The 14,740-nt window shown below is 40.5% G+C and overlaps 1 protein-coding gene across 6 annotated transcripts in view; it reads right to left on the bottom strand.

The window, feature by feature from the left end:
- Positions 1 to 14,740, bottom strand: part of FMN1 (formin 1) — a 435,508-nt gene that overhangs the window by 23,648 nt on the left and 397,120 nt on the right. For all 6 annotated transcript variants that reach the window (XM_040492211.1, XM_040492210.1, XM_040492209.1 and 3 more), the window contains one exon: positions 13,938 to 14,087. In XM_040492211.1, the coding sequence (XP_040348145.1) occupies positions 13,938 to 14,087 (150 nt within the window). The remainder of the gene's footprint in view (positions 1 to 13,937; positions 14,088 to 14,740) is intronic.

Raw genomic sequence — 14,740 nt, 5'->3', positions numbered from 1 at the left:
GAATCGGAAACAGGCTCCAGGCTCTGAGCCATCAGCCCAGAGCCCGACGCGGGGCTCGAACTCACAGACCGCGAGATCATGACCTGGCTGAAGTTGGACGCTTAACCGACTGCGCCACCCAGGCGCCCCTCCCTTTTCCTTTCTTTCTCATTTCAAATAACTGAATTGTAACAAGACTGTCAACCAAACAACTTTTGAATAATAAGTACGAGTCTAGGATACACACACACACACACACACACTTCTCAAAAATATAGAAACATTAAAAATTCACTACACACACACACACACACACACACACACACACACACACACACAATGGAATATTACTTGGTGATCAAAAAGAATGAAATCTTGACATTTGCAACAACATGGATAGAACTAGAATGCATTATGTTAAGTGAAATAAGTCAGTCAGAGAAAGATAAATATCATGATTTCACTCAAAGGTGGAATTTAAGATACCAAACAGATGAATATAGGGGAGGGGAAGGGAAGGAAAAATAAGATAAAAACAGAGAGAAAGGCAAACCACAAGAGACTCTTAAATAAAGAGAAGAAACAGAGGGTTGCTGGAGAGGTGTTGGGTGGGTGGATGGGTTAAATCAGTGATGGGCATTAAGGAGGGCACTTGTTGGGATGAGAATTATACACAAGTGATGAATTGCTAAATTCTACTCCTGAAATCAATACTACACTATTTGTTAACTAAGTTGGATTTAATTAAAATTAAAAAAAAATGAGTAAATGGTCTGGAAAATCAAAACTATGGAGATTGCTAGGGGTTGGGGGGGGGGGAGGATGAAAAGACCACAGAGGATTTTTGGGGCAGTCAAAATATCTGTATAATATTATTATGATGGATCCATGTCATTATATATTTATCCAAACCCTTAGAAAGTACACCAACAGTGATCCCTAAGGTAAACAATGGGCTTTGGGTAATTATAATGTGTCTGTATAGGTTCATCAGTCATAACAAATGGACTCTGGTGAAGAGTGCTGATAATGGGGGTGGCTATGCCTGGGTAGGGACCAAGGGTATATGGAAAATCTCCGTACCTCCCTCTCTCAATTTTGCTGTAAATCTAAAACTGCACTCAAAATACAAAGTCTTTTTAAAAATGAAAACAAAAGGGTAAGTGGTCCCCACAAAATATCATCCTGTTTTAAACATCTATTGGTGGATATTTATTAGATGTTCTCTTAAATGACAGTGACCAATTCATTTCAGAAAGTGGAAAATATATAATCTAGTGATATTACCAGGGTTAGATTTGTTAATAGTCACTCTCTTTTGTAATGTAGATAATAGGACCAAGGGAGTGACTTCAGGAATACGGAAGGAGTTTTTGCCTGTAGTGCCACTAGCTTCAAAGAGGAATCTCTGTTACCCATCCAGTACTGTGTGACCTAAAACAACAGTCACTGCCTGACCCAGACTAAGCATACACCTTCACTGAAGATATTCAAAGTCAATGGTGTCAGAAACACTGGTGGATAGCGGCAAAGAAAAGGGAGGCATTGCAGGGAACACAGTTCTTGAAAGTCATGTTTGGTAAAAGCATGAAATCTGACCAGCTGTAATGTGAACCTGTTTAAGGAAGACTTTAATATCACTCATCACTAAAGAGAGAAGGTCAAAAGAGTCCAGAGAGGGAACAAGGCAGGCTCTGTGCACCAATCAAAACAGAAATGGTCCTGTAAGTCAGCATGGCATAGGGAATATTCAAGGTCCCTAAAAAGCAGGATTATAATAGCTGAAGGTACAAACCTCTGTCACTAGACTTATCTGAAAATTTAAGGCCATGTGAACCAGAATCTTTCTAACAAGTATGAGAACTCCATGGAAGGACATGATCAACAAAGGAACAGGAGAAAAACATGCCTGTGTCAATGGCCTAGTTAGTTTCCACCTAGGGCCCTCTGAATGGTGGATAAAGTTCCTGTTGGACAGAGAAGGGAGGTGTTGGCACCTACTGAAGATCACAATTGTAAAATACATAACTTGCCAGTCTGGCTACCCAGTGTGGGTTGGCTTTATCAATCATTGTTAGGAACAGCTTCTTCTATAAGCAAATGATTATATTTTTATGGTCTCCCTTTAAGAGAACAAGTCAGGGAAAGCGAATAAGAAGCTACAAACATGAAATGCCAACTGGATATTCATTCACTCCTGTGCCATGATCTCCATGCAGCCTTGAACAAAGCAGTGTCAGGCCAAGGAACAAAGAACTGCACAGTCTTTGTGGAGATGTGAAAGTGGTTTTATTGCTTAATAAAGCTCAATACCACATGATTTCTGGAACTTTGGATGGAGAAGGTTGAGGGAAACATCTTGTTATTTTCCTCATTAGGATTACTTGCATCATAGACAGCATTAACGTCACAGGGGTGGTTTTTAATGTTGTGCTTTTAGAAGGACATAGCTATGCCAGGCTAGCCTTCCAGTCAGTGCCCAATAGACTAGGCATTAGAAGTCAGGCTCTGTGCATTCTGTGGAATTTGTGCAGGTCTTTTGATATTCTGATATTCCTCAAGTCTCTAAAAGGTACTGTCCTCATGCTGTTTCTCAACAACCAGGGGTAAGGAGTTCTAAATAAGTAAGTACAATCATGGAGACCAGCCAGGGGCTGAGGGAACCTCCCTCATTTCTATCCACTTTGACGATACTAACTCACTAGGTATTATTGAATTCTTGGTAGAACTATCACGGGCGATAATATTTATGAAAGTCAATGAAATAAGTAAAGTCACTCTTCACTCTTGAAGTAAAACACAAACAATGCAAAGACCAAACTCATTAACTCCTCAACGTAAAGGGAAATTTCTTCCTCACTGCAGCAGCTGATGAAAACATCATTGGCTAGTATATGTGGAATGTTTCCAAAGGGTAAGAAAATAAAACTCAGAGAAGAGAAGCATAGTCAGTATGAAATAATGGGTAACCCTAAAATCATTTATCTCAGGCAGGCCAAAAGGGCTATATACTTGGACAGACACACACTTTTCTAAGCTCATTCTCTCTTTTGGAGTCTGACCATTGACTTGACTACCCCTCCACCCCAGGCTCCCCAGATCAGTCTCCTAGCAGCCATGGTAAGACAAGACCAGCAGCAAAGTAATAACAGGTCTTTGACTTAAAAGATTTAGTTCCTTACACACCAGAATCTAGTCTTAAAGTTATGCTAGGATAAAAGAGCCCATCACTTCTTCCTAAGCTTGACAATTTTCCCTACCTCATTCCCAAGATATTTTTCTATTTACAATGAGGGAAGTCCTCTCAGAGATGGAATTTCACCAGCTACACAATCAGCCACTTCATAGTGTTTGTGGGCTATTACTTGTAGTACCCAAACAGACTTTGACTTCAAATGATTAATTGCAGAACAAAGGCTGCTTCCGTTTCCAGAGCTTCTCCCCCAGGCCACAGGGGAGTGGAAGTGGAGGGGTCCCTGGACTTGCCCTGGAATGCACAAGCAGTTAAAGCCAATCACTCTGCACTTGGTAGACGAAGCACCCCAAGCTGCCTGGCAATGAAGGTGCAGAGTGAGAGGTAACAGCACTGTGTTTCCTTGTTCAGGGAGGGGCATCTGGGAGACAACTTGCAAACCAAAGCTGGCCCTGTGTAATAAATCTGCAACTTTAATTGCAACACACGGTTAGTCTTTGGAAGACCTTTCCAATCCTGATAATGAAGACATGCATGTGCTTGTAGACACCCCCCCCTCCCCCCCCCCTTTTGGTTTTGGAACCTATACCACCTACCAAGACTCACCAAAAACTAGAACTGATCAGAGCCTGTTTGCACAGAGGACTGAAATAAAAAGGGGGAGGAAGCAGGGGAGATTGTGTGGAGCAGCTAGCCTTTCTGGCGCCCCTCAAATCGTGCTATCCAGGCAGACCCCTATTTCATCTATTCTATGCCCAAGGCAAGAGCTGTCAGGAGTCCCACAGATAAGCAATTTAGATATATTCTAGCTGAATGAAGGAGACTTACTGTGGGTTTCCATTGCTGTCTGCCAAACCAAGGAAATAGAGTGTGGACAGATGCTCTCTAAGGTCCTTATTTGAGCTCCAAAAAGGTTGGAGGCTTGGCACAACCATGAATCCCAAGGATCTTCACTTCCTTGTTTTTTCTAGTTTTTTTTTTTTTTTTAAGATAAATTGAAAGTAATACAGTCAAGAACAGAGAAAGTGATTGTTTTACCCCATTAACTAATCTTTCTTGTTCAGAACATGTCTAACCTCTTTAAGAAAGCTATTCAGATTTTAGATGCTAGGGCAAAAGCAACCCACATGGGGTATATTTGGGGAATTCTATTACAAAAACCCAAATAAATAAGACATCTCATCTATCAATAGCAGACAGCAAATTCTCTAATCAATTGCAACATGGCAAAGAAAGCACAGAGATCTTTTATTTGTTGAACAAATATTAATTGAGCAGCTACTATGTATAAGGAAATACATAAGGTGCTAGAGAGAAAACAAAGAAGTATATGCCGTTGTCCTTATCTTCTAGGGCTTACTATTTACCTACGGGAGAAAATGTTTATAACTGAAAGAATGAAAAAGAAATCACTGATGCCAAAATTGAAGGGGCAGTAACCCTCTAGAGGTTTGGAGGAAAATGCTTACAGAGATTGGGGAAAACTTCAGGAAAGAGGCAACATGTGATCAGTAGATTAAATCCTTCCAGAACGGGGTGTCATAACTTGTACAGCACTTAAGACATAATAGGTATTTTTAAAAGCATGTGTTTTTGCAACTACGTGGATGGAACTGGAGGGTATTATGCTAAATGACATTAGTCAGAGAAAGACAAAAATCATACGACTTCACTCATATGAGGACTTTCAGAGACAAAACAGAAGAACATAAGGGAAGGGAAACAAAAATAATATAAAAACAGGGAGGGAGACAAAACAGAAGAGACTCATAAATATGGAGAACAAACTGAGGGTTACTGGAGGGGTTGTGGGAGGGGGGATGGGCTAAATGGGTAAGGGGCATTAAGGAATCTACTCCTGAAATCATTGTTTCACTATATGCTAACTAATTTGGATGTAAATTTTAAAAAATAAAAAAAATAAAAGACTTAAGTTCATTCAAAAGCCCATACACAAATGTTTATAACAGCTTTGTTTATAATAGTCAAAACCTGGATACAACCCAGTTTTCCTTTAGTGGATGAATGGTTAAAAAACCGTGGCATATCCACATCGTGGAATACTACTCAGTAATATAAAAGGAATAAACTATTGATATATACAACCATCTAGATGAATCCCCAGAGAATCATGCTGAGGGAAAATAGAAATATCAAAAGGTTACATCCTGTATGATTCCATTTATATGATTTTTGAAATAAGATTTAGAAATGGAGAAAAGATTAGTGGTTGCCAGACTAGAGTATAGTGAGGGTGGGAAGGAACTGGGCATGGCTATGGAGGGTAATATGAGGGATCCCAGTGATGGAAACAGCAGAGAAAGGAACATCGTTCTTAGGTGCATAAATGTCAGCATCTTGCTTATGATCTTTGATCATAATTTGGTAAGATGTTATCTTTGAGAGGGAATTGGATAAACAGTACATGGGATAGGTCTATATTACTTTTTACCCTGAATGTAAGCTAACAATTGTTGCAAAATAAAATGTTTCATTAAAAACAAAAAATAAAAATAAAAAAATAAAAGTACGTGTTTAAATCAGGCTGATTACATGCTACAAATCTGTATTATGGGAATGCAAAATGCACATACATGAGAGACATGTGGACTGAGTACTAAGAAAAGGAAACACAGAAAAGATGGCACTTGGGCTAGCCCCAGAAATCATGCTGTGTGATTCCTCCAAAATGGGCACTGAACCTCCCAAGTCCAGGCCTTTGCCATGTGATTCCCAGAATGTCCTTACCCCTTTCCTCCCTAAGCGGCTTAATTTCATCTGTTCTGTCACCCAGCCCTTTCCTATCTACAATCATGGGATATCAGGGTTGGAATATACCTTCATGATCACCTAAACTTGGTGATCCTCAACTTGTTCCTAAACTTGGCTGAACGTAGTAAAAATGAATGTAGAACATAGTAAGGGAACAGACCCTCTCTCTCCCACTTCCAAAGCTCACCTGAGATATTTAAGCAAGGGATGGGTGAAGCCAAGGCATTAATTGAGGCAACCACAAACTGTGCTCCTGCTCTGCCCTCTCTGTGGGGAGCTTCCTAAAACTGCAGATTCCTGGGCTCCACCCCTCACACTGGGACTCTGATGCAATAGATCGATTCACTTTTTTTTTTACGAAGCTCTCCAGGTGATTTGAAAGACCATCAGATTTAGGAGCAGCTGATCTCCAATATTCTCCCACTGGCTTCTGAATTCTGTCTACAGTTTTCTGCTCGTTGTGGTCCTGTTTATAGCTACGTATCTTCCTAAAGTCCTCCCGACCTCCACGTTTCTTTGGGATCATTTCTTCCCCCAAACTCTTAAGTCACACCAGATCTTCAATGTCCACTAACTATCATGTTGCACTATGCTGTGAAGTCCCTTCTATGTCAAAAAACAATTATTAGGCTCTGTGCTGGAGAATGCACCATAGAATATATACAAGGAATGGGTTCATGTCCTAGAAGTGGGAAAAGACACATAAACTACTCAAATAACAAGCTGGGATGAATTAAGTCCTAAAGGATGTTCAAAACAAAACAAAACAAAACAAAACAAAACAAAACAAAACAAAACAAAACAAAACAAAACGTGGTCAGAGACCAGAGGAAGAGGTAGTTCTTCTACTTAAGGACATGTCAGAAAATTTCTAGAGAAGCTGGTTTTGGAGGTAGTCCTTAATAAATGACTACATTTTGACCAGCAAGAAACAACCCAGGACAATACAATGTAAAGAAATAACCTAATGAGAACACAAGGCAAGAGTGCAGGTGTGAGAAACAGTGAGTCATCCTGGTAGGTACACGTGAGATGAGGCTAGAGGAAATGAGGTTGGAAAGTGAGTTAAGGGCAAGTTGTTGGAGGCCCACGCTCTAATTCGGGAGAGAATATGGAATACTTGAAAGAGCTCTAGTGTCAAATAAGACTTCTATGTTTTATCCTCATTCTGTTGCTTACTAGTGACACTGTGACGCTGGCAGTTCATTTACTCTCTTCTGTGCTTCTGTATGAACTAGCAATACACCTTTTTCCCAGGGCTGTTGTAAGGACACAATGAGTTAATGAATATATATGCCATCCACGGCCAATTCTCTTCCCTTTGACGTAACTGAAAACCACAGAACACATTTAAAGAAATAGATGTAATCTAACTTCTGTTTTAGAAAGAGAACTAGATACAATATTAAGAGACATTAGAGAGGAAATAGAAAACCTATATGTAGACAGAACAGAAGGATGTTACAATAACCCAGGTGAGAGATGAGGTCCTGAAGAGAGCAGTACTACTGTGAAAACAAGGTATAAAGAAGAATAACCATTGAGGAGGTAAAACCAAGAAGTGAGCAATAGGTAGGTAAATGAATCTTGTGGAATTAAGGATGATTCCAGCTTTCAGCCTGACTTTGGCTGCTAGGAAGAGGATACTGATGCAGATGACAGATTGGGTAGCCGAGAAGGGACAGTCTCAGGTGACATGGGGTACGTTCCAATGGGGTCTTACTGAATTACAGATGGAGGTTGGGCATGCTGTGGTAATGTTTAGTGTGCAGTAGGAGACGTGGGTCTAAGACTTGGAACCAAGACTTTGGTTGTGGGAAGGAAGACCTGGGAGGGGTTTGAGAAAGAGCTGGTAGGGGGAGCTACGAAAATAGTTGGGACTAGCTAGGGAGGAGGTATACAGCAGAAAAGAGGAACACTGACATGTGGACCTTGGGAAAGGTTCACTCTTTTTTTAAAAAACTTTTTTTTTTTTAATCTTTATTCTTGAGAGAGAGACAGGGTGTGAGCAGGGGAGGGGCAGAGAGAGACAGGGAGACACAGAATTGGAAGCAGGCTCCAGGCTCTGAGCTGTCAGCACAGAGCCCGACACGGGGATCAAACCCACGAACAGCGAGATCATGACCTGAGCTGAAGTCGGACGCTCAACTGACTGAGCCACCCAGGTGCCCCAGGAAAGGTTCACTCTTAGGCAACAGAAGAAAAGGAGGAACTATCGGAGGAAATGGAGGACGAGTGATCACGTTCACAGATTTTTATGCAAAAGTAAAATAAATTTTTCTTGTTTAAGCAGTAGTTATTTTGGCCTTTGCTATGGCAGCTGAGGCTTTATCCTTACTGATGCAGGAAGGAGTGTGTGCCAACGAGAAAGACAAAAATGAACATAAACTCTTCTTGTGAGAAGCTAGAAGGGAAAGGAAAGAGATGGAATGACAGTTTCCAGGGGGCAAAGGGTCAAAAGAGATGTTCTAGGTTTTTCTCAAAGCAGTGATCCTGAACTTGTTACCATTTTCAAGTCTACCATCTCCTCTCCTTAGTCATGGAATATTCTGCAGAAGTAGTTTTAAATTTATTGCTTGGGAAATCAGCGGGCTTTATTCTTTGTGATTATAATTCTGTTCATAAGTCAGCTCTTTGGGACACTTACTGTTTATTTGTACAGAACTGTCTTCAAATGTGATTTAGAAAAATTCAAAGTTTTGCTAATTAACTAGGGGGTGATTATTTGTATTATTAAAGGAGTCCTTCAAAATACGAAACTTCTTAGCAGTTAAGTGTACACAAGTCATTTGACCATACAACAGAGGACTAGGGAAGAGAAAGTTAATTTGTTCGAAGTCACTGTAATGACCATGGCACTGTAATGACATGACTGTAAAATGCATGTCAGTGAGAAAGCAGAATTCAATGAATAAAAATTTTAGCTTATGGAATTTTTTCCAGGAATAACTTTATCATAGAGAGGAATTTCTGCAATGTCTACACTGTGATCAATGGCTCCTTTGTGGGCTGAGTGATGGCCTGTTTCTAACTCCTGGTCCTAAAGTGACCTGAGCAGGGGGCAGCTGTGAGGACAGCTTTCAGGATAACCCCACAACAGCTCTGAACTCTCTGCTGTCAAAGGTATGGCAATTGTGTAATTAGCAACAATAGCTGCAAGTAATATACTTAAAACAGAAACTCTGTTGGTATTTAGCGGAACTAACCATCCATCCCCCCATAGTGTAAATTATAGCTATATGTGTAATGAAATTTCTTATTTGCATTTTTCATAAAATTCACCAAACTCCTTATTCACTCATTACTTACTGATTATGGTTTTGTTTTGTTTTTTAACGTTTTATTTATTTTTGAGACAGAGAGAGACAGAGCATGAACGGTGGAGGGGCAGAGAGAGAGGGAGACACAGAATCGGAAACAGGCTCCAGGCTCTGAGCCATCAGCCCAGAGCCCAACGCGGGGCTCGAACTCACAGACCGCGAGATCGTGACCTGGCTGAAGTCGGACGCTTAACCGACTGCGCCACCCAGGAGCCCCTTAATTGGCACTTTTAAAGTCTGCTTTGGCTCAGGGTGAATTATTTGCCAAGATTTTATATTCCTGGAGTCATGAATCCTCTGAGACTTCTTTACCTTTTGCAAATTCATAGCTTATTTTGTGGGTGGTAGTAGTTTGTAGCCTCTATATGCGCATGTGTGGGCATGTGTGGAGAGTAGTCTTAGGATATCTTTAGTGAAACATTTCATAAGAAGAGATCCTATATGGGGCTCCTGGGTGGCTCAGTCGGTTAAGCGTCCAACTTTGGCTCAGGTCATGATCTCACAGCTCATGAGTTTGAGCCCCGCGTCAGGCTCTGTGCTGACAGCTCAGAGCCTGGGGTCTGCTTCGGATTCTGTGTCTCCCTCTCTGCCCCTCCCCTGCTCATGCTCTGTCTCTGACTCAAAAATAAATAAAAAGATTAAAAAAAAAGAAGAAAGGGTCCTATATACCACAATAATTAAATGGAAAAAAAAGCAGAAAATGAGTAAAGCATAGTCAATAAAAGCAAAAAAAATTAGGTTATCTCCTTGTAATTATGCATATGCTTGGATAATCTGTTGATTTAATAGGTGGAAGAATTGTGTGTTCCAAAAATTCATTGCATGTTTGGATAGCAGGAGGCACAAATATAAAAGTACATGAAAAGGTAAGATGAGACAAAGCTGCCTCTGAGGGTAAAAAATCTTGATGAACTTTAATAAATCATTAAATGCAATGTTAGGTACACATGAGCAGAGGAAAACATTTTTGTGTGCACACTTAAAAAAGGTTGTCTCTAAGACAAATATTACTACTGAGGGGAAGTACTCCGGGCAGGAGGCAAGTTGGCTAAAGACATTTACCAACCGAGAAGGCAATGAAAATTCTCCCTGCTGCACCCCGCCCCCCTCTCCCCCAAATCTCTCCCAAGTTCACAGCCAGACCTTGGCTGGAAATGTCTTCTAATACAGTCTCTAATGAGCTGAAGAGCAAAGGTAGGAGGTATTATCTCAGAAATGAAACACACTGTTTCTCAGAGTAGTAGAAAACTATTTTCTGGATTTATAGAGATTTCTAGCTAGAAGAGATCACGGTGAACATTTAATTCCTGCTTCATACAATACATGTATCTAACGCATGTGACCATTGTGTGTGCCCCCAGGCAATAAGCGACTAGCCCAAGATTACATAGCAAATTACCAGCATAAAAATGTTGATTTTCAAGTCTCTATCTAGAGGTCTTTTTTGCACTACTGAGCAGTGCCTATCAACAGAAGGGGTAAGAGAGGGTCCTGGTACTTTCCACTGCAGTGGTAAGTTCCATCCAGTATTTGGGACAGCATGAGGACGGGTGGGCCACAGACCAAAGGTCTAGGGAGTGAGGCATTCTGGATTTGTGCCTAAACACAGAAGTTGCTCTTTTGCCTAATATTGGCTTAAATGTGAAGGACAATTTAGTGACATTAATATGCCATCACATAGGAGCTTGCTTTTCTACTGATAGAGTTAATCTGCAGGTAAATCACATCGCTGGTGAAATACTACGTCTCCTCTACTCAAACACAGACTTATGTCCTGACACCAATTTAAAGCTATGGTTCAGCATTCACTCACAAGGCACAAAAACACTGGATGTTTTTATATTGTCATTTATGTGTTTAGAGATTATTCTGGGTTTTATGAGGGGCAGTTGTCACCCTGTTATGAAGCTGTATCCATCTCAATCTTGCATCAAGCTCATGTGTATTGATGGAAACCATGCTAAGCAGCACAAGAAGTAAATACTCTATCACCACAGATTGACTACCAATAAGCTGAAGTTCTCAACACTTCCACTTCATTTGGAAGTGCATTTATACCTTTGAAAATACTCCTACTTCCCCTTTATTTTTCCTAATGATTTTTGGGATTTTAATTGGCCTTCAAATATAATTAAAAATCCACTAGGCAAAGGACACCTGGGTGGCTCAGCCGATTAAGCATCCGACTTCGGCTCAGGTCTTGATTTCGTGTTCGTGGGTTTGAGCCCCACATCAGGCTCTGTGCGGACAGCTCAAGAGCCTGGAACTTGCTTCGGATTCTGTGTCTCCCTCTCTCTCTGGCCCTCCTCTGCTCACACTCTTTCTCTCAAAAATAAACATTAAAAAAAAAAATCCAATAGGCAAATTTCTTTTGATGGAGTCCCACACTATAGTTTTTTTTTTCCTAATAATTCCAAGCTATCAGGATTTCATTTGGTTTTGAATTTCATTTTCATGTTATATTACTGTATCCTGACATTTAGTGTTGTTGGGACTTCTTGGCAAAGACTAATAAAAAATAATATTGAGCATGATTCAATGGGTGTCAAAACAATCATATTGTTTCTCATGTAATTATAATAGAAGAATTCAAGTTAATTTGGTTATTTTAGCCCAATGAATATGTGATTCCAAAAGCTTAGCAGATAGAGGACAATCAAAAAAAAAAAATCCTCACATCACAAAGAAACCCTGGATATTAATCAGTTTGTTTAACCGGATGAACAGTCATATACATAATGTGCTAGCATTTCCTAACAAATAGATTTCTGTAAACAAACTGCTTCCAAAAATATTTTATGAGCTGTCATTAGCTTCAGAGATGTTTTTCGAGGTTGGCAACCTTGGTGATCCATCTCACAAAAGCTCGGCTGGAATGAAGAGACCCCTGAAATTGCTAAATGAGGAGACCTGAGAAGGGTCCTGTGAAGTCATGACCCTTTCAAGGGGTTGGTTTACAGAGTGTGAAGTAGGCAATTCACCAGCTGCACCCAGGAAGCCGTGCTGGAAATGCTGGTGGCTAGGAGAAAGGGACACTTTGAAGGATGGCTGGAGACCACTGCCCCTTCAGACTCACAATTAGTTTGCTCTAACTTCTATGATAGGGAAAGTCTCCTTAATTTGGACTATAGTTCAATATCTCAACCCAAGATTATTAAGATAAAAAGCAATTAATTACCCTATCTGGTTTTGGGGGGGCATTTTTTTTTAGGGCTCCAACTATAAGGGCAAATTTACTAAGGATTACGCTTAAAATCTGTGATGGAAGGATCTTAAGCAAAGTGTGTCTATTCAGAACCCACCTCTGGAATGTCTGGCTTTCAGGTGTGGGTGTGGAGAGCTGATGGCCAGCTGATGCCCTGTTAGAAGGATAGGAGCTCAGCTCAGACAACAAAACTTGTTCCACAGCAGCTTATTAGCTGAAAAGGCTAAATAAGCAACTGCCGGGTGAGAACAAGAAGTTGGGTGCCGAGATTTTTAGGGTTCTTTTTCTCCACATTATTATTCATTATCTACTTTCTTAAGAACGTCACAACAATTGCTTTGCATCCCGTGTTTTCAAAGAAGTAATGGTGGAGACATACGCTGATAAACATTTTTAAAGGTCTTTGACTTTTTCAGGAAAAAAGTAGGCTTTTGAAGAAATTCCTTGAGAAAATATTTTTGACTGTGTCAAAAATCTCTAAACCTTGATCCCTTTAAAAATAGCTTTTAAAGGTGAAAAATATTAGTGTAGTGTGTGTGTGTGTATCATGCATACGCCTTGTCTTTGATTACAAAGTAAAGAACAAAAATTATGGAACTTCAGGTCTCAATGTTTAGTGAGATAAGGATGCTAGAATTACATAAACCATTTCCCTTAATTTGTAGAACTTTTCTGTCTCCTACTCCACTTTGAAGGACACTCTCATACATCTGTTCTGCAGTAGTATAAGCAAGACCTTTTTGAAGTTTAAATGCATGACACCCTTTGTAGAACAGTGGCAACCTGATCAAAACAGCGATCAAGCAGAAATGCTTTTTTTTTTTCTCCTGATAAACAGGGCCAAATTTAGTCTCTTTCTAGGCAGAACGAACACACACTCTCTCTTTCTCCCTATATTCAGAGGCGAGGCTTTTCTTCTACCCCCCACTAATAAAATCAGGAGGCTGCAACGAGTTTGAGCGGCAAGCAGTTTGATGTCCTCAGCAGGATACGAGGAGTCAGAAGTGGCGCTGTAAATCCAGAGTGGGGCTTCGACACTGTGTTAAGTGTGGCCCGAGTCTCAGAGATTTCCTTTTGATGCAAGTTCAGTATATTAATGGGAAAAGCATTCACTTTTATTTGTCTGTACTGTCTGCGACAGCAAGGCTGCCTCATTTAGCCTGGGCCAACGTGAAAATACACAGAGAAGCAATCTGTTGCAAATTAGCACAACCCCCCTTTCATTTACTAGCTAGTAATTGGAAGGGGTTAAGAAAGTGTAACTTATCAGATCATGGGAGCATATCTGCTTGTGTGGACAGCATGCCTCCCCCGGATTTCCCCCATGAGCCCCCAGGCAACAATCTTTCCTCAATCTTGATCTGAAAGAAAATACTGATGTGTGTGAAATGTGCACACTTGGGGAGGTTTGAGACCGCAGTTTCCTAGACTCCTGAGGGGGGTATTGATGACTCCATTAGAACCTTACCTTTCTTTAGATATGGTTTTGCTCTCTCGCTTCCAAATGGTTTTGAAGTCACTGCAGAACTCATACCACACCATAAACACGTAGTTGGGTGTGATCTCCTTCTCACCGGACTTTGGCTTCATCCCAAAGTATCCTACTGTTGTTTCAAAACTGCAACAGGTAGGGGGCAGAAACAGAGGATGAGAAAGTGTCAAAACCATCAGGGCAAGGACGCTGGGGGCATTTCCCACATATTCATTCTCTAAGACAGAAGCCCAGCCTCATAGTGACTGTGGCTTACCCCAAGCCTCAGAAAGTCTATTTGTTCAAACTGATTTTCCATGAAATCCAACCTGATACACCTGGCCACATCTTCTGTGTATGAAAATGAGGATGTAGAATTCCAGGGTCTTCATCTCAATTCCACATCATTTACCAGCTCCTCGCTTTATGTTTAATGATCATATGGATTATAAAGGTGACATATTGATTCTGTAGCATTAGCATTGGTTAGATAGCCCACCGGGAATAATCTGTTGAGTGTTTCATGGAAAATCAAGAGACTATTCTATCCTTATTCTGGCATCTTCTGGCTTCGTAATCTTGGGTCAATCACTCAGCATCAGACTCTCAGTTTTGTCAAGGGTAAAATAAGACTTAAAATAGATGATCTCTGAGAGGATTACATAGTAAAGCTTGATAGGATATAAGAATGCAAACCACCCATGTATAAAAAGAGATAAAACTGAAGGCACAGCAGGGTTTGGATGAAAAACCATCTTTGACCTTAAAAATATGATCTCTAATCCTGTCAGAAAAGGATC

The sequence above is a fragment of the Herpailurus yagouaroundi genome, unplaced genomic scaffold (genome assembly GCF_014898765.1).
Source record: "Herpailurus yagouaroundi ecotype Mexico unplaced genomic scaffold, PumYag 184, whole genome shotgun sequence".
Lineage (NCBI taxonomy): Eukaryota > Metazoa > Chordata > Mammalia > Carnivora > Felidae > Herpailurus > Herpailurus yagouaroundi.
The sequence above is the reverse complement of the archived record's forward strand: the minus strand, read 5'-3'. Positions and strand labels throughout refer to the sequence as shown.